The sequence below is a fragment of the Canis lupus genome, chromosome 28, assembly GCF_048164855.1.
Source record: "Canis lupus baileyi chromosome 28, mCanLup2.hap1, whole genome shotgun sequence".
Lineage (NCBI taxonomy): Eukaryota > Metazoa > Chordata > Mammalia > Carnivora > Canidae > Canis > Canis lupus.
In genome coordinates this window covers 21,597,127-21,617,648 of record NC_132865.1, presented here as the reverse complement: position 1 = coordinate 21,617,648, position 20,522 = coordinate 21,597,127, and the positions used below count along the sequence as shown (strand labels likewise).

The window sequence follows — 20,522 nt, the reverse complement described above, 5'->3', positions numbered from 1 at the left end:
ACAGCACAGCCATAGGAAAAGTCCCAGAATACCAGGGCACTGAATAAAAGTGTATCAGTGTATGTTGCAAATTAGCGGATGGTAAAATAAACTAGTGTATGAAGATTGGAAGCAGATGAGCTGGCGCGGACTCAACCTCAATCATATCAATCTGGAAAAATGGTTTACTTGCCTAAAATGTAATCAACCTACCAAATTTACATCTCAGATTATGCTTTTTCCCCCCCATATTTTCCCATTCTTCACCAATTCACAGGAGTACCCCAGACATAAGCCCTACCCTTAAGTATTAACTGAACAAAAACTTCTTGAGTAGCCCAGGTACTCAGAGTACCTGCAGCAGCCATTAGACGATTTGATGGACCTCAGAGGAGGAGGAGATATCCTCTTTCCCCCATGGAGACACAGTAGCCAGTCCCAGCAGATTTTTAAAAATATAATAATTTAATAATACCTATTTTTTGAGTACGTAATAGATGCTCGTGACTATGCTTAGTATTTTTAATTTTTTAAAGCCCTTATTTGAGAGAGAGAAAGAGCACAAGCGGGAGAGACAGAGAGGAAAAGAGAATCTTCAAACAGACTCCCTGCTGAGGATGGACCCCACTGAAGGGCTTGACCCTAGGACCCTGAGATCATGACCTGAGCCGAAACCAAGAGTCAGATAGCACCACCCACACACTCAATGCTTAGTATTGTAAATAGACATTGCCATAATACCATGATAAAACTGCAATCTCCATTTTATAATGGAGAAAACAGAGGTTCAGAGATATAGATAATGATGATCATGGTAATAATAACTAATAAATATTAAGCACTTCCTAGGAGGCACATTGTGTCCTAAGTGCTTTACGCATTCATTTACCATCCTTGCAACCCTACAGGTAAGAACTATTATTATCTTCAAAGGAAGCGGAGGCACAGAGCTGTTAAGTAATAATTATTCAGCATCACACTAGCTAACCAGTGAATGGTAGAGCGAGCAGCCTGGCTTCAGAGCCTTCTCTCAAACCCCTGCGCTGTTGCTTCTCAAAACCCTCATGTCAGTTATATTGTTAGTAAGTAGCTACCCTGCATTTTTTTTTTTTTTTTTTTTTTTTTTAGCCAGGGTTAGTCCGACAGCAAAATCCATTTGTCACCATCACACAATACTGTCTTTCTATATTTTTAATATTATGCATTATCAACTTTAAGGTAAGCATCAAATGTAAATTTGTACTGAAATAATAATGTGTAAATAAGTACATTATTTCAGACAAAAAATGTCCTTGTAGCTTTTCACCTGGGGTCTGTTCTCACCATCCACCTACTCTTGAATACAGTTTCAAAATACCACTGGAGTAGATTTCTGAAACACAGGCTCAATCATATCACTCTCCTGTTTGTGAGCCTCCAGGTTGGTCAGCTGTCACAGGATTGAATCCGAACTCCTGAATTTCGTATGTAAGGCTCTTTTATCATCTGTTTTGGGCGACTGTCTTAGCACTCTGTGCATGTCCCTCTCCAAACACCACACACACACACACACACACACACACACAGAAAGAGAAAGAGAAAGAGAGAGAGAAAAAGAGAGAGAATACCCCTGGGATTAGGGATGTCTTTGCTACAGCTGAACAATCCATGCTCTTTCTTCCTTCCTGGCTTGGCACCCAGTGTTTTTCCACCTCTTTTTCAAGACTCAATTTAAGTATTGCCTGTGTGCAGAAACCATCCTTCATCACCCTAGTCATAATTAGGTCCCCACCTCTCTGCATAATATAGCCCTTGTCATAAAGTATAGTGGTCATCTGATTATAGGTCTGCAAATCACAGTAGACTGTAAACTTCTCCTCGGCAAAAATGATATTTGGTAAATTTCTAGATACAAATCAATAAATATTTCTTGAATGAATAATGCAATGGTGAATATACAGTATGATATATATTCTAATTTTATAAATACAGATATATAGACTTTTCACCACAGTATGTATATATCCTTGTTCTTGCAATTTTTCCTTTTAAAATGTTCACCTCCAGTCATGACTCCTCACCATATTGTAAAGATACTAAGCCTAACTGTACTCACTGCCTGAACTTTATATAATTCAGTCGTTTCTTGGACTATGTGGAAGTTGCATCATAATTGCTAAACACTATTAAATCCAACAGTGGCAGTTTCCATTAATAAATTAATTAGTATGGGTCAAATGTAAGTCAGTTACTATAGATCAAATTCAAAATCAGCAGGAATGTTGACTGTGGATGTACTTTGGATGGATGGCCTATGTAACTATTATATAAATTGGTCTGTGAAATCATTTTCAAAATTTGAAAAACAGGCTTTTAGACACTCACTGAATCTGGTAGTGCCTTTAAATAAAATGAATGATTCTCTTCTCTTGTAATCACTAGCCTGCATTATTTGCTTAGTCATATGCAGCATTCACTCAACAAATATTTGTTGACCGCCTAATCACTGCCAAGACTTCTGCTAGATGCTGAAGACACACACAGTCGTGAGCAGGTCTATCCTTGCCTTTAAGGAACACACAGACTCTACTAGGCAAAACACATATAAATAGATATTATATTTCCTTCACTGAATCATACGCTTAGGGTAACATAAAAATTTCTTAAGGCAGATAAATCATGTAAGAACCAAGTTATTTGGCTATTGGGGCATTTGTCTTTTAGAGTGTAAAGAATGTGGGCTTTGAAATCAACCTTACAGGTCTTTGAAGCTTTTCTCCAAAATAGTACTATGCTGTTTAAACTCTTTAAAATGAGGTACATAAAATTTAACTTTTTCTGTGGGTAAAATAAGGTATGCAGAAGGCATAATGATGTGCTCGATAAAGAATTTAATTCATTTCATACTCCTTATTTTGTTAAAAAGTATTCTTTCCACTCACAATTCCTCTGAACAGTAATAGATGCAATGACAAAATAGGTAAGCACCTTAGATTTTGATTGACATCATGTAAAAGAAATGTTTTCAATTTGCTTTAAAGGGAATTTTATAAACATATCACCTTGGGATGTGTTTGGTAGAGTTCATCCATCTTTTTCAGTATAATTGAGTTATTATAGGCATGAAGTGAAACTAAAAAGTCTACCCAACCAACAAATTACTGTTAACATAATAACAAGCTTTTACTTATAGAAGGGGTCCTAAAACTTAACATAAATCCTTAACATAAATCTTGATTATTTAGCAGTCATGTGTCAGATAACTTTATCTACCCAAAGATGGAAAATTTGTAATTATATATTTTTTCCTATTATATTGTATATTTGGAGCCAAAAAATAAAAATAAAAAGGAAAATGAGTCACTTTTGGAACTGGCACACAGAGACACAGCACTTCATCTACATAGAGCTCACTCCCGGGCATCCTCCGCCACCATAACAAATTAGGAATTACTTAAGGCAAGTATTCTGGGAGTGAAGGATTAAGAATTAGCCAAATACTAGCACTCACTAAAGTTTCATAGATCTCCCTGGAGGGAATCTGACATTTTTCCCCAGAAGACAGGATGTTCTAAGGAATATATAGATTTCTGATCATACTAAACTTCTGGCCCAGATAGTGAAAAAATGTCATAGAAATGTGATTTTCTGAAATTATTAGGTATTGAGAGTAGGTGAATACTGTTATACATAGAGTCATTAGTTTTTCAAGAAGCCTGGCTCTCTATAAACTCTAAGCCTAGTTTTAGCCAATAAGCATTGGAGTTCCTATTCTTACTATGAAAGCTATTTATAATAAACTATATCTACCAAACGCCAGGCCCTACACATGCCACCCCTTCATCCTCTGACTTCACCTCTTAGACAGCCCCCGCCCCCCCATTCATTCCCCTCCAGCCACACCACCTGAACTGTTCCTAGAACATAGCGCGCATGCTCCCAAATCCTGGCTTTGATAACTGCTGTTTCTATGGAGCCCCCAACAAATGCCACTTAAGCTGCTTCTTTGAGTGTTGCTTGGTTAGCATAACCTGGCTAAGTCAAGAGAAATGTGACCAAATTCATCACCCACTAAAAAATATTTTCTGAGATAGAAAATTGTTACTCTGAGCAGTAGCGTAACTAGAACTGCTTTTTAAATTTCACAGTATTACTGCTCCAATCCAAATGTGCATATAATAATGACTTATAATGAAAAGCAGAGAAGACTTCCCATCTCTGTTTGATCCCAGAGAAGCCTAACAGAGAGAGACAGCTGATGGAATTATAATTAAGTCTAAAGCTTTGAAAACTAGTAAGAGACAATCCCCTAAAACTTAACCTATTGATGCAATATGCTGAGCATGCACGACACCAGTAAGAAAGCTCACACACTCACGCACACAAGAACTTAAAGACCAGAGTATAACTGCCCCACGGACGTGTCTTCAAAATGAAGTCATTTCGTCATCAAAGCCTCTGCCATTGGTCCTTTTACAGCTCTGCTGTTTGCTAGGAAATGGTGTTCTCCAGTCATGAAAGCATCCATGTGGCAGGGAAGGCTCTAATGTTTAATAGGAAGGTGTCAAAAACAAAACAAAACAAAATCCAAAACTAGCAGGTGATGGGAATCACATTCTCTCCAAAGACTAACAGTGATTTTAAAACCCAAGCTCTAGACTCAGAACTTGATTCAAATACTGGGTCAGATATTAGTTCTACTAATGACAAAGACTGTGCCTTTGAACATTGACATTTCTAAGATTCCCTTTTCTTGTGTGTAAAACAGCAATAGTACTATAGAGGTGCCTACTATCTAGACGTGGTTTCATAGTTAATAGACAGGGCATTTAGTAAGTCCCAAGTATGTTCCAGGTTTTCCTTATCATCCTCACAGCAAACCTGATGGAAGTTCTGCTATTATCCTTATTTCTACAGATGAGGAAAAGGAACCTAAAGGAAACTAACACTGTTAGTACCCAGCCTCTTAACCATTATGCTGGTATGTCAGGAATTTTCTGAAGATTAATGAAACAAATCATGGAGAATGGTCAGCATAATGACTAACAATAAATTATTTATAAACACATTAGCCATTATTATTATTAATTGGCAATAGGCACATGAATACTATTCTTATACACAACATAGGCAAATATTAAATCGGAAAAAAGTTTGTTCATCCTTTCATAGCTTTTGCTTAAGAACGATTTATAAGAGGCCAATTATGTGGCTACAGGCAAACTTTAAAAATGTCAGTTAGAAATCCTTTTACATTTACAATGTCCCCTAATCTTACAGAAAGTAAATCATGTGCAGAATGTAAACAATAATAAAATTAGATTACCATGTTTCTATTGACAACAGAATATCTGACCACAAATATACAAATATAGCCTTTATAATGCAGCCTCAAACCATAATTTTATACACATTCACTCCAGTTTACATATTTCTTGTAAATAAGATTTCTTAAAAATACTCTAGTTGGATATAACTGTATTTTACTAAATTCACATTACAGTGAGAAAAACAAATTCAGATAATTTGTTAGTGTTCTAAGCTTTGTAGAAATGATAAAACTTTAAAATAGCTTCTGATAATATAAATTTGTAAAATTGAATTAACCTATCATCCTAAAAATATGCAATACAAAATTAAATAAATTTTAAAACGCAGAAAATTTAGCCACCTAATTCAAGATTGTATCTCTTATCATCTTGGAAATCTGATATACCAATTCAAAATTACTATTTGAATTACCATCAGAATTCCTGAAACTCTATTTGTAGTGGAAGATTCCAATTGCATCTGGTTTTATGTCACTTAAAGGAAAATTCATCTGCTTTAGGACAAGTTTAAGCTTCTTTTTGAGTTTGGATCTAAATTTACAACAGAGAAAACTCAGAGCTCTTGGCTCCACTTGCTCACACCTCTTTTCTGCCCATCCCCACTTCACATCTCCAGACAACCAAAAATAAACACTCACACTAGCAATATATGAACTGACCAATCTTACGCTGCCATAGACATAAGGCAACCAGCAAAAAACAAAGACGGAAAGAATCACTGCTTTGCAAACAAGGCCTTAATGAGGTATGGAAATAAAAATCCTTTTACTGCAATGGCCCTGAGTCGTTCCAAAGGAAGATTTCCCAGCTACTTCTCACACTTCCACAACACAGACATCAACACACACAGCCTCTACCAAGTAGAGGCTTGAACATAAATCCACACATTAGACATTCTCTCAGATTTGGTGCTTTTTAAAATGGATCTATGGGAGCATCACCAGCAAGAAGCTTAGGTCTTAAAAACTACGCTCTCATAATCTGTCTCTAATAGGAAATTTCTATTCCATCCTGTCTTGGAAGACTAACTGCCCCCTCGCCCCCACCGCAAAATAGGCAAAACAGTTAAAAGAAAGCCACAATGGGTGTTTTCATAACCATCCATTAGTCTCGTCCAAATCAAGCTTTAAGTGTTTAATAGTAACTAAAATATTTATTAATTCATTTGGAAACATATCACTTCCAACAGTGCTTTTTTCAGGGCAAGGCAAGCATTCATTCATGCTACTATTTTGTATTTTTACCTATCTATGCTTTCTATCTCAAAGATTTATAAACTGTGCGAAACCAACAGCTAACTACAATAACGATTCAGAGAGAGGTTGGAATAGAACATAAAAGACGAATAGTTGAAACTTTTGAAATATGAAACAATCAAACAACTATTCTAACTGAAGAACATTTCATCTAGGAAATAAAAAAGCTCAGTATTGGAGGCTGTAGTTCAGTGTCTTTCTCTCTTTATCCCTTAGATGAACCATGAAAATAGGCACTAGCCTGTGAGTACAGAACCTACAAACATTGAGTCTTATGATAATTTGGCAGCAGACTTAAGAAGAAACTTAATATTCTCTGCCTCTCCGTTCCATTCCCTTCTTGTTTGTTCTTCAGATGAAGTTATGGTTTTTGATACAGGAGATTTTCATGTTTTCTTAGCCTCATTATAGGGACAAGTGGTGGCAGGAAGTAAAAACTGGCTCAGAGAGACAGACGACAACCTATGGAAACGCGGGCGAAGCCAACAACTGTGTAAACGAAATGGAAGTTTTGTTGACCTCATTAAGGAGGCTGGTTTCAACTAAGCTGCAGTAGAGTCGCTTAAATATAAATCATGGCCTACAGAGCTAGAGATACCTGTTACGGAGTTAGGGGAGAGGACTGATATTTTAAATGCTCTCTTAAATTTACATGAATTTCTTGTTTTGCGTACTTCTAATTACTTGGTAAACAGTGCTGGTGTCGACATCAGTAAGATTTTCAAAGTACTAGGAAAATCTATAATGATTATATCTCAGGGAAGCTTGCCAGGCACTGGGAGTTCACTAATTTTAAGCTTCACTCCTCTAGTGGTGACTGAGGGCAATGAAATAGACGCATTACGGAACACGTAAGCAGCACGATGAATTGATTCGAAAACTTAATAATAACCCAGAACTTTCTGATGTAGTTTGCATCTAAACAGGCATGTAACGTGGATCATGAAGTGAGTTTGGATCCATATTTCCAAACTTTATACTAAAATAAAACTGGATACCCCCAGTGGGTTGACCAAAATTCCCTTTATTCTTTGGATACTTCATATTCGTATCTTCTAACTACCCTAACTACCATAACCCTTCCAAAGTATACCCAGGAATGATGCCCACAATAAAGTGAGATGAGTAACTGCGCTTGCCTGAAATAAGTCTGAAAAATTCATTTCAAAGACCTATGATAATTTTTTGGGGGTAAGTAGTAATTTCTAAATATTTACCAGACTGACTGGCTCAGCAGGTTCTACAATTATGTAAAATATTGTATTATTTTGAATATTTTAGTTATGCTAAAATTGTATAAGATATATATATGTTTGAATATGGACCAGATATCCAAGCCATTCAATGTAAACTGGTAGAAATCATCTAACCACTCCACATGCCCTTAAAAAACAAACCACACATTCACACAGTCTTCCTAGGGGGCAGTCCCCAACACATAGTCTGTTTCAGTATTATGTGGTTCTTATTTTGTAGGAAACCATTTGCCAGTGATGACAAAATTAAAATTTCATTTCTTTATACATAAATTATTTCATAAGTATTCCTACCAATATGCATTATGGTTCTAAGCAAAATATATGTTTAGTGCAAAAGGGATTTAACATGGTCTCCTTTAAGTTACTTTAAATGATTGCCTTATTTGGATTTCTCAGCAAGGAGAATGACCGAGAATGACCATTTAAAGGTTTGCACCCGTGGGCCCCCTCTGACACTCCTGTCAGCGGCTACCTGCATGATGACGCTGGCGTGAGGCCCACCAGCCTCAGGACCTACAGTGAGACTGCTCATGCCCAACCTACACGGGGCAGCAGCCATGCTTCCACCTGAAGCCAAATTGCAAAGAAGAGGAAAAAGGACTGCTTGATATTTTTATTTGCTCTATAAAATCTACTTAAATACCAGAATTGCCTTCCTAAAAATAATTCCAATTTCTTTTTGATCACCTACCAAAGCGGAGTTTCAGATGAGAGGCCACCTTATCCAGAGATTTTTATTTTATTTTTATTTTTTGCTAGATCAGCAAAGTTTCTTCTTTTGACAGTGACCATTTTTCATAAACACTGGTAATGAAGGTATTCACTCAAAAAGTAAAATAGGGACTATTTACACATTAAAAATAATCACTGTTGGTATAAAAATGAACATGTCTAATATCAGAAACTTACTCTATTTTTTGTATTATCAGAAATTTCATACCATTGCTAGCTTCAAAGGGCTTCACCAATACATACACATTGGAATATTGCACCAAACAATTATATGGCATTTAGTTTTATTTTTAAGAATTATGATAAAAATTCACCATGGTGATTGGGAAATGACGGTTAAGGGTTTTATGGATAGAATTCTAACATGGATAATTCATTGTACTTCTAGTGAAACTTATGCTCTAAGTTCATTAAGATCTGAAGCTTAGAAAGGAATAAGCACAAATATCCGTGAAGAAGTAATTTTTCAACAGGCTAAAGCAGAAACAAACACAACATGTAACATATCTTTGCATATGTTGAAGTTCTAAAATTATACACAGCACCTAAATAAATGCCCATAACAGCGACCAATACACACGGATAGCCTTACTTACATGTTTAGACTTAGAACTATACGGACTAAAATAGATATCTGCATAAAATTTACATATTCATATGTATTAATCATACAAAATAATCGTAACGGTACTATGTTTAACGTATACTATTTAATTTTTAAGAAAGTAAACCAATTTCATGTATCTTCCAAATAAGGTTGTACATTTGCAACCCAATTTTTTGTTTTTACTAATTGATATTTTAATGGTCATGGCCATAAGAACATCAGGCACACAATTTTATTGGTATTTAGAAACAATCCAACGTTACCTTTAAACAAATGTTGTTATATTTAGTAACAAAAGGGAAAGTACCATGAAGGAAATATTTCCAAATTCTCCTTGCTCATAGAGTAAATCAATGCAAATTGATACTGTGCTCTGGAGAATGATCAACAAGGAGCTAAAACACACTCCAAGGTTAGAAATGTTACGCACGTGTGCCTATAATATGTATATAAACATATATACCCATTTGTGCCAAATAAAACCAGGCTGTGAGACAATAATTTAGCACTGTGCAGCTCCTGAGGAGGAAAACTGATTCACAAGTCAAATTGTCTAAAGGGGAGCGAGTACGGTTGGTTTTTGGGTTTGACAACTGCAATTACAACCACCTCATAACAAAGCATGTACTGACGAAGAAACAAGGTGCAAAGTAAACAGGGGAAGGCAGCCACTCACCTTCGGTGCCATTGGGAGTCATGGAATTACTATTTCTATGAGAGTTATCGAGTTTGGGACCACTGGGGGACTCGCTACTACCACTCAGACGGCTATGCGGGCTGGTTAGATCCTGCATTTCCATAGACCTAAAGACAAGAAGCCTTCCGTGTGACAGATGTACCAAATTCATAACACTACTATTTAATGTGCTAACGACTTGACACCTTTGAAACACAGTCACACAAAAGTCCCATTGTATCTATTTTCTTAGAGTCCAAATAGTCCATCTTACATTTTAACTTCGGTCATGCTTTCATAACATGTGGTGTTCAAAGGTGTCGTTTGCTTTACCTACCCAACCAAACATTCACATGGCACTTTGAAAATCTTTTTTCTTACACAGCTTATCAAATCGCAATGAGACAACTGTATCTATTTTAATTTTCAAAGAAAAGAAAATGCAGTCATGTTTTTTATATTGAGAAAAAGAGAGGCATGATTTCTGTAAAAGGCAAATATGTAAACAGGTATAATAGGAAAAAAAAATCACTTTTCTATGGCATCTGTTTCATCTGATAAATTAGCACTAGGTACTCCCTTATAATTTACCACCCAATTGTAATTTAATGGGTCTCCAAACCAAATAAAACACTTGAAGCCTATAGTGCAGTGACAGGGAAAGAGATAGTCCTGATGCATGTGTTTACTCTGGCAAACTGCTTAATTGTTCCTCTGTTTCCCTTGAAACAAATGCAGCATTAAAACATTATGATGTCGGCTCACTTGTTTGCTTTGTGGATTACATACAGCGTGCCCAATTGAAAAGGGATAAGGCCAACATACAGGGAGTCCCTGCGAGCATTAGCACTTGGAATACCTCAGCTGTCACTTATTCAGAGAAATAACAATTCTACTTCAATGCTGCAATTTTGCATTTTTACCATACAAAAACATTTAAATACCCCCCCAACCATTTTAGACTCGGTAGTTACTTATCTAGAAAATTATGGTACAGAGGCCACTCCTCTGGTTCATAGTTGCAGAACTATCCATTTATATTTAATATTCTATTAATAGAGAGGAGGGGGTTTATCTAAAGCAACTAAAAACACACCTAGATACTCTTCTGCTTTCTGGCAGCCAATTAAAAAAAAAAATCTAAGGCCCATTCACATTACTTTAAACTTATGTGTTTAAAAAAAGAAGAAGAAAAAAAAAGAAAAAAGGAGGGGGTATTAACATTCCACTGAAGTGAGGACTGTCCCTGTCCCTGCCCCCCCTCCCAACCAGGTCAATAAAAGCTAGTTATTTTAGAGATTGCACTTAAATAGTTTTTAAAATAGCTTAATATGAACCATGTCACTTCTAAATGAGTTTTTACTCTTCCAAATCTTCTAAATCCAGACTAGAAATGGCTTGCAATCCAACTTTTCTCTCCTAATTCACATTACACATTCACAGTTTACCTAACACCAGAAACTATAGCCCATAATCATTTTCAAACCCAGGCTCCTATTCCCTCTCTACATACTTAAAATGTTTTACAAGCGCGCACACACACAAATTGCTAAGTAATTTCCAACAGAGGCTGTTGCTATTAATAGAAATAATTAAGAAATACTAGACAAAAATAGATATGGGTCACAGAAAGGTAATCTCCAAAAATGTCAAATATCCTTACCTGCAACTTGAGGAAACAGCAACATCTGAACTGGTTTGAGATGTTTGCACCTGTGAGCAGGGGTAAGAAATTAGAAGCTGTTGTTACTCTGCTTCAGTGTCAGCTCTTAATTATACAGAGCACATGGCTGAGAACGACAATGCTCTCTTTTAACCAAAAGAGAAAAAGGAGGATACTGCAGCAGTGAAAGGCATATTGTCTTTAAGTTGAGGTCTCCACTGTTGTTTCCTCCAGCAGGTCTACCCTCCTCCTCCCCTTGTCAGGGGGGAAGGCAGCCAAATGACGGGATAGTGATTCATCACTGGCCTATGACAGCTGCAAACGGGATTACCCCTCCCCCAATCAACATGCAAAGCAGCCTTGCCCAGGCAGCTTGGAAAAGGTGCTTGGAAAAAAAAAAAAAAAATAGCTATTAGCAAAATGAGTGTGTTTCACAGCAGTTCAAGAATTAATCCTCCTGCATCCTCAGAAGATCTTTCATCCTGTGCTATCACCAGCTGAAACCGAGCTCCCGCCCACCCCTTTGCCTCCTGACAGTCTCTTATCCTTATCAGGATGGTTTTCGCCTAGATTTACTATTTGCCACTTCACGTCTACTGACACGGCTTCTGGGCAACTTTCGGGCAATGCTGGGCTGACTCAAAACGGCCAAGGCAAGTGTTCACACCCCAAAGCACAGCACTGAGGATGGGCTCAGTTACTCGTGCAAACGTACGACTCCGCGAGCGCTGCTCCCGCACTGCCTGGCTGAAAACAGAAGCAGCAGTTAGCTTTCCGTTCAGTTTTCTGCCGTTTAAACCAACCAGGACAACGGATGGCTCCATAATCAAGTCAGTGTCCCAGTTAGCCAGCATTTGGGTGCCTTTTGTCTCCAGATGAATCAACCAGGTGAACGTGCGGGCTCTGCTAGTCCCTGTCCCTCCTCCAGAGGCAGCGCGAACTGCCAGCAGGTGAAAAGCCCAGGTGAGGGTGGGCTGCTGCCTTACAAGCTCGGGCTGACGCCTCCCAGCGAGGAGCATTCTGAAAAACGCTTAAAATGACTCAGAATTCCAAATCTTTGATGTGCATTTTCATTCAACCTGAACTGACATCAATTAGGGCTACAGAACAAAGATGAGAACCGAAGCATCTCAAATGGCATTAAAGTGATCCAACCAAATATCTGCTCTTGAGTCGTTATTTTTTAAATTCTGATTGATGAAAACTAAGAAATTCTACCTTTTTTGGTGAGAAGAGCACATTGTTACAGTCTGAATGTCTTGGTGTAAGGTTATGTGAAATTTCTAGGTAGGGGTTTCTAGAATATGTGCAGGACGGAAAATAATTAAGAGACGCATTAAGTATTAAGTGAAAATTAATTTTAATGCCTGCAGATATGTCACTTTGTGATAGCAGGGGTCCGCAATTTTTGCCAAAAGTAATGTTCTCACACAAGATTAAATGTTTTCCTTTAGAAACTGCAGCAATCTACCTCAAGGATAAATTTCCTTTTTTTTTTCTTTTTTTCTGCTTTTATACACCTGGAATAAATTATAGGTGAGAACTAACTTAGTTTTAAGAACTCTCTTGGCCCAATTATGGGAAAGAGTATGTAAAACACACTTTCTGTTAAATGTTAAAATACATTCCTAGTTTAACATTGGCTAGATAGTATAATCTTGGAAATATAAGTTTAGTTTCATTGTATACTTTGCAAGTTTGATTTTGTGGCTTAACGTATCATTAATTAAATTTCAAAGTCAAACTTAAGAATGAACTTCAAAATAAGTCAAACTTAAACTTAAAAATAAGCTATTCTAACACGTTTTCTCACTGAAAAAAAATGCATTTGCACAACAGCATTTTTTTTTAAATGCTGGCCTGACTCAGTCTCTACTGTACTTTCATACACTACAATTTTTGAAAGCCCATATCCATGATCTTCATTTCATTAAGTATACTTCAGATATATTCTTTTGTGTCTCAAGGATTATTTAAACCATGTGTTGTGTGTTACTGTATTTAAAAATGACTCTTTAATCAAAATAACTTTAAAACAACTAATCCTCACTTAGGCTGGTCAGCTGAATCCACATCGTGGTCCAGGAAAAATAAATCTACTCTCAAGAATGCGAATGCAGACAACAATTAGACACAGATGTGAGCAAAATTAGTTACAGTTTACAAAATGCTACACTTCACATGCTTTTAGTTTTTTATGTGTAGTACAAGATTACAGTCCAGTAAGGAAACATACTCCTAATAATGACTTATCTGAAAAGAACACCTATTTCTGATTGGTGTTGATTTTTTCTTATGTTTGGCAATATCTCTGGAAGTTTTTGTGTTTTAAAGGTCTGAGAGCATAAGGTGTTTCAAAAATCATTAACTAGGCCCATTCCCATTCAAAAAGAAAAAAAAAATTATCTCATGGTTTTCAGAAAAATGCTGTTAGGTGTTCAGTAAGCTTACATTTTCTGCTTTCCATCCATAAACTTAACATGTTTCTTGTCTTCTTCTAATCTGGTATCTTTAATTCAAATGTTCTAGGAGTTTGAAAATATTTCCCATAACATTACAAATAGTCATCTTCTATTACAACGAAGTCACTTCACTTTAATGCTTTTTCAAATTCTTTGTACAGAAAACCCACAGCAGCATACTGAGAGTTGCAAAAAAAAAAAAAAAAAAAAAAAGAGAAAAAAAGATAGAACTTCGTAGAATTTAAATTCAAGAATTCTGAACTAGTAACTTTGACTTCTGATTAGTTAATGAGGTCTTTTAAGTTTGCCTTTTTTCTAATTAAATTTATAATTCTTCACAGATGTAACTTTTGTTGATGTTCAATTTGTCTCTCTCATTTTGTTAAACCTCACATAGTACTTCGCCAATCCATTGAATAGCCACATTAAATCTGTTAATACCATGCTCTTCAACCCCAGAAATTATTTCCAGAAGGCAAACTTGCTTTGAGAGATCATCAAACAAGACTTAAGGTACACATTTTATCACATTTTCCCTACCACAGAGCTCAGGATGCAGAGCAAAATTCATGACTTTTGCACTGTTTATTATACTTTGCTAAATTACAAATCAAAAGCATCTGACAGCAGATCATGTATGAAGCCAAAAAGTTAATAATGTTCTGTGAAAAGTAAACTGTAAATGGAAAAGGATTCTAAATCTCAGCAGCACAGAGCAAATAAAATGTAGGTACTTGTCTAAATTATGGGTTTTCCATAGGCTTTTTTGCTTGCTAGAAGCAATTTTTATAAAATGACTATAATTTAAAACTTTTTTTCTCCAAACTAAAAAGAAATTTTCAAAGTGAAAGTACTGAACTTATCTAAATAAATAGAGTTGGCAGGCAAGCTGGTTTTGCCCAACCACAGATCAACCTGAGTACTCCCAAATTTGAAAGACAATGGCAATTTTCTAATCAGAATGTATTCTATAAGAATGAGCCTTAGGCATAAATCTGCTTTTTAATCAGAATATATTCTTGCTAAAATTTTCCTCGATCAATATTTCTAACTATGGTGTCAGTGCTGTAATAAAAACCTGAACCTAAAATCGAAATGAACTTCTAGGAAGAGGCAGATGTCTTTTCAATGTTAACACTTATTTGCTCTTTTATCAGAGACTATAAAATGAATGCTCCAACACTATTACTGATTTTAATGTAACATGCTGTATCTCGAACTTCCTCGTTTGAAGAAAGTGACAAAAATCGAGTGCCCCGTGAAAACAAAAACAAGCATTTAAACGACACTGGTGCCACTAGTTTTAAAAGATTGTTTTCAAAATGAGCATTCATCGAAAATGTTGAATGAAATACCTTTGCTATCTGATTAAATGGGAGAAGGAATTTTATTCTCGCTGCAAGTCTTTTTCCTCTTTCTTGTGTATTCTAAAATATGAATTTTCGCATTCAACTGGAAATCTTCTTTTGAGAAAATCATTTATCATGTCTACGAAACTCACATAGCAGTTGACTTCCTTCTGGCAATCTAAAACTGAACAGTGGCTCAATTAGGCTTCTCTGTCTGTCACCGCGAAGAATTTTCAGAATTGAAAACCCAGGGCTGTTTGCTCACTTACTGAACACTCTGGGCCTTAGGAGAACTCAAGCAGCAAGAAAGTCAAATATCAAATATTTGATAATGCAGAAAAGCATGACTATTTATGTATGCATGTCCTCAAACCTCCAGACGGTGGGTGAAAAAACTCACAGAAGCCTAAAATAGAAGCTACTCAGAAAGACACATAAAAAAAAAAAAAAAAAACACAATCCTAACCCTATAAAACTACACTTTGTGCTTAACTGCTGACTTTTTGTACCCCCTTGTCATTTAAAGAAATGCAACATCAAAACACTTGTCTAAATTCAATGACAGGTCTGAATTTATTGAATTCTTGCAAAAGCTACTTAAACGTGTTCAAAAACTTCTCCCAAGAAATAGAAGCCCATGAGTCATTAGCAATATACTGATTTGGAATGACAAATAACTTTAAATGGCAATTTCAAAAGTTTAAGAATCCCGTTTTACATTTCAAGGTCCATTCAAGTCCTGGAAAGCGTCAATAAGTGAAAACTATATTAATTTAGCGAACGTTTGTTATTTCGCCTATTTGAAGAGGAGCCCGTTATGATACAACGCTTGGGGAAATCTGTTTATTGAAGCCAAAGGATTTCCTTCCCTAAAAAGTGGCATCAATCGATGTCTGCTATCTGTTTGTCCTCTCATAATGGTAATCCCTTCCTCGTTTTCTCATATCAAGCTGAGGTGTGGGTGCAAAGTTGTGTGCGTTGGAGAGATTACACACACGCACTTACCGCTTTCCTCCCTATCCCACAGTAGTATGTGAGGTTCGTGCAGCAAATCAGGAGAGAGGTGAAGTAACCTCCCTACAAGAATGCAGCCGCGTGTCCCGGTCCCACCGCTCACAGGCAACAGGGATCAACAGTTAATTTGTAATTATCTCTTAAGGATGCTAATCGCTCAGACGATCTGGGGGGTTAGGAATCCTCCTTTTAGGATGGAGCCCCTGTGGCTGCCGGAGCCCTCAGGTACAAAGTGTCAGGCTCTTGCTTTTATTTTGCAGCAAATCAAAACACCCCCCAACCGCGCTCCTGCTCTCCGGGGTCTCGCCCACGGGACCGCGGGGGTCAGTCGCTGGGGCTTCCCGAAGGGTCGGCGTGTACTTACAGCGTTTACGGCCGCCGCATCCACCGGCTTACGGCGCCCCTTGGAACGTTCTGGTCTAGCAGAGCTCCATTCCCGACGCGGCTCGGCTCCGGGTTAAGGACGCGCGAGCTCTCGGCAGCGGCCGGCGGAGCGCGGCGCAGCTGCGAGCGGGGCGCCCCGGGAGGGGGAGGCCGGGCCGCGGGCCCAGGCGCCCGGCCGCTGCTGCTCGCTCGGGCTGCCGAGCCACTGAGCGCACACGCTGCCCCCCGCGCCGTCCCCGCCGCGCCCGCCGCCCACAGGAAGGCTCAGAGTCGGAAGTGGCTCTGCACAGTTGCTCCCTCGCCCCAAGCTCGGAGCCATCGGCTCCCACCGTCCTGTTGGGTAACCTCTCCGCGCCCCGCGCTCTTTCCCCACCGAACAGCAGCCGCAGATAGCATCTGAGAACCCTAGACAAAGGCCCGGCGCAATCTCATCCCTCGGTTTGTTTGCGCAGCCTTGTAGGTCTGCCCGTGGAGCCTCGGGGCTTTTCTTGTTTTTGCAACGCAGACCACAGCTATTCTCTTGTTCTAACCTTATTGGTTTGAATGCAACAATTGAAAGGAGCCCTGCTCCGTCTGACTCAACCTTGCTGCTTAAAAAAAATTTATTATGTAAATGAACGCGCCCCATGCTATCTGGATAAACAGCTGTGTGAGAAGAGGTTCTCTGAGACACTGTCAACACACATCTCCTGCTACAGCAGCTACCAATTACGAGCTTTGGGGAGTAGTTACACGTTATCTTTTATACTTTTCCAAAAGTTTGGTTTTTTTTTTTTTTTCAGGCCCTGAAACTTGGGGAATCAATACTTTTCAAGAAAAAAAAAATTTTTTTTTGTTCCAAATGCACCAACTTACAGGTCTGGGAAAAATTTTAAAGAGAGAGAGAGAGAGAATGGCCATTTATTTATTAAGTAGGAAAAAGGAGAAAAGAAGCAACCGTGTAAACTGTTATCAGTTTAACAATGAATGCCTGAATGATGATTCTGCAGTGATTTCTAGAATGGCTAGTTTTACAGGAACAGTTGTGTGTGTGTGTGTGTTTTTTTTTTTTTTTTTTTTTTGGATATGAACCAGATAGTATTTCAGTGTTAACATCTTAAAGTCATTTTGGGTAAAAGATTTATTTTATCTAGAACATACACTTTGTTCTTTTTAAAAATGCTAACTAAATTCACAGTCTATGCATGATAATCCATAACACTTATCTGGAGAGTTGACCTATTCACATTATCACTAAATTACAGCTTCAGTTTAAAATATTTACTTACTATCACGTTTAAGGCAAATAAATGACTTCGGTTGTTAGATTGATGACAACCGTTATATTGATTTCGAATATTTAAAGAAGGCATCATCGATGTGCCCGTTATGTTTTAATTTGCCAGTCCACACCAAAGTTCAAATGCAAATGTTTATTTTGATACTACTCACTTATCATAACCAATCTTGTTCTCCAAAGTAAAATCTTTATACCCATTGGATTTTCTTTAAAACTGTTTTGCCATCAACGATAATACTATTCTACGTATTTGGTCGTTTTATTAATGATAAAAAGCATCTCTCTCTCTTTTTTAAGGCTCTTGCTTTCAGATGAAAAAACATTTTTAAAATCACAGTAAATTCTTAAATGAGTTTATGATACATTTCCAGATCACCAATTAATAAAACAGATACACACAATCTTACCTTTTCTTTGCTAATTTGTAAATGAATGCACCATTCCCATGCAACCAAAACAAAAAGCTTCTAATGAACAAAATTCAGTATGGGCTTTCTCCCCCTCTCCCCCCTGAAAGGATGCCAATCTAAATTCCTCAGAAAAGAACGCATTGTCGAACCTAAGAGTCAGCTTAAACTGCAAACTCACCTAGGATTTCATTTTGTATGGTACCGGCAAGGAATCATGGGCTAGTCATCTGCCATATTTGGGAGGCTAGGTCAAAAATCAGTTGATTGCTATTGGATCTGTTCATATATGCAGCAGAAATAGAATTACATTACCACCTACAGCACTTTCTAAAACCAGAAGTATCAGTTATTCAATATACTAAAGTATGTATGCGGAAAATAAAATACAGCACATAATGGAGGTTTCTAGTGCTGTGAAATAAAATGTGATGTTACATTGATTCAATCTATGGTATCAAGCACCCACATAGTAACTGCTTTTGCTATCATATTTATCCCTAAGGTCCATAAAATAAAAATCTGAGGTGCTGGTTGGAGAATTCAACCCTGTTTGAAACTCTACATTAAGCTATTATACTCATGCTTCCCACAGTTTAAAACTTATTTTAGATGTGAAAGGATAAAATATTAGTTTTCTGACCCACGAGAGATTATTTTTGCATATCCAGAGACACAAACTATACGAAGTCAAAACAGCAGGATATCATGTAAAGTATCTGACTTTTATATATAAATAACTTGCATATATTATAATCAAATTTATCATATTACAGTAGTTTTTATATTGAAATTCAATTATTTTTATTTATATAGCCAAACAAGATACCATTAAAGAAATGATGCATGTAATAATGAGGAAAATTATGAAAAGCATGATGAAGGTAATATGACCACTAATATGACACAGGTCATGCTTCATAATTATGTAACAAAGAGCTTAGTCATTGGCTAAAAGAAATGTCCATGTGCATATGTGCCAATTTTAAATGGTTTCCTTTTCCTAAAGCAAAATTAGATGGATTAAAAACAATCACATGCTTATCCATAAATTTTATCTGGATACTACTCCTGAATATCAAGTATGCAATAATTACCATACAACTTACACCAAAAATAAGTTATTCTCCAATAAATAGCCAATATGTAAGTCATTACTAATGAGATCCAGTTTGTAGCGTACTGTTAACTTCCTATTTCTAAATTTTCACTAACTACAATTACATAACCTATCCATATCTGTTAAGGACGAAAATGGCCCCTAAATAAAGCCATACACATCACACCAGCAGTTAGAAACATTTGCCGAAAATTTGCCATTTGTAAAGACAGGTAATAGTAGAAAGCATTACCTTCTGATATTTCCTGAAGAAATTTCAACACATAAACATATGAATAGGAGCAAAGAAATTTCGAGTATGCCTTTTCCCCACTAAAGCAAAAAATAAATATATGATTGTATCTGGAAAAGGAAAACATGAAATAGGCAATGGTAACAAAGTGTTTGAATACCCTCAGAGAGACAATATCTTTCATATACTGCATCTCCAAATAGGTTTTATCTTATAGAACAAGCCGTTGCTTAGACACGTGCCTAGTTTTAAAGAAGTCTGCAATTTTGAGAGAAGTTGTTAGTGCTTTCTAATTAACAGAATTTTAAATAAAAGCATAAGTACAAAAATAAACAAATGTCCCTAATTTAAAAAAAAAAAAAAGACTAGGGCGGATATAAGAAATTCCTCAGAACAATCAAAAAAGTAACTGAACTTTTCTAAAACTATGAGTAAACAGTTGATTAACCAAATAAAATATAATGAACGCAGAAAACAAATGCTCACAGGCAAGTATTTCTCTCCTTTCTCCCTTCCAGTAACAGTAATAAAGATCATGAGTAATTAGGAAGTTTTCAATGAAAATGTACTCAGAAGTTATTTTTCTTCTACTTTTGTTTACCTTTTAATAATTTTATTACCTGGTCAGCATCAACCATCTCTTACCTCTGTTTCTACCATTCTTAGCAGATTATTGCTCAAGAATAATAGTATGGTCAGTTGCAAAACCATAATTAGCATTTAAAGGCCAATGCATTCTCTTCAAAAGCAAAATCCTAGTTATTATTTCTTCCACACTAACAAAATCAATGAAT

General features: G+C 36.8%; 1 protein-coding gene across 14 annotated transcripts in view; it reads right to left on the bottom strand.

Annotated features, from left to right (window-relative positions):
• Positions 1–20,522, bottom strand: part of EYA1 (EYA transcriptional coactivator and phosphatase 1) — a 419,640-nt gene that overhangs the window by 155,252 nt on the left and 243,866 nt on the right. For 6 of the 14 annotated variants that reach the window (XM_072804290.1, XM_072804291.1, XM_072804292.1 and 3 more), the window contains 2 exons: positions 11,482–11,531; positions 9,819–9,946 (listed from right to left, as the gene is read on the bottom strand). The exons of 4 other annotated variants lie outside the window; for them this stretch is intronic. In XM_072804290.1, the coding sequence (XP_072660391.1) occupies positions 9,819–9,946; positions 11,482–11,531 (178 nt within the window). Of the gene's footprint in view, positions 1–9,818; positions 9,947–11,481; positions 11,774–16,670; positions 16,848–20,522 lie in introns of those variants that run through there. 4 more of the 14 variants (XM_072804293.1, XM_072804295.1, XM_072804302.1 and 1 more) reach the window with 4 other exon arrangements.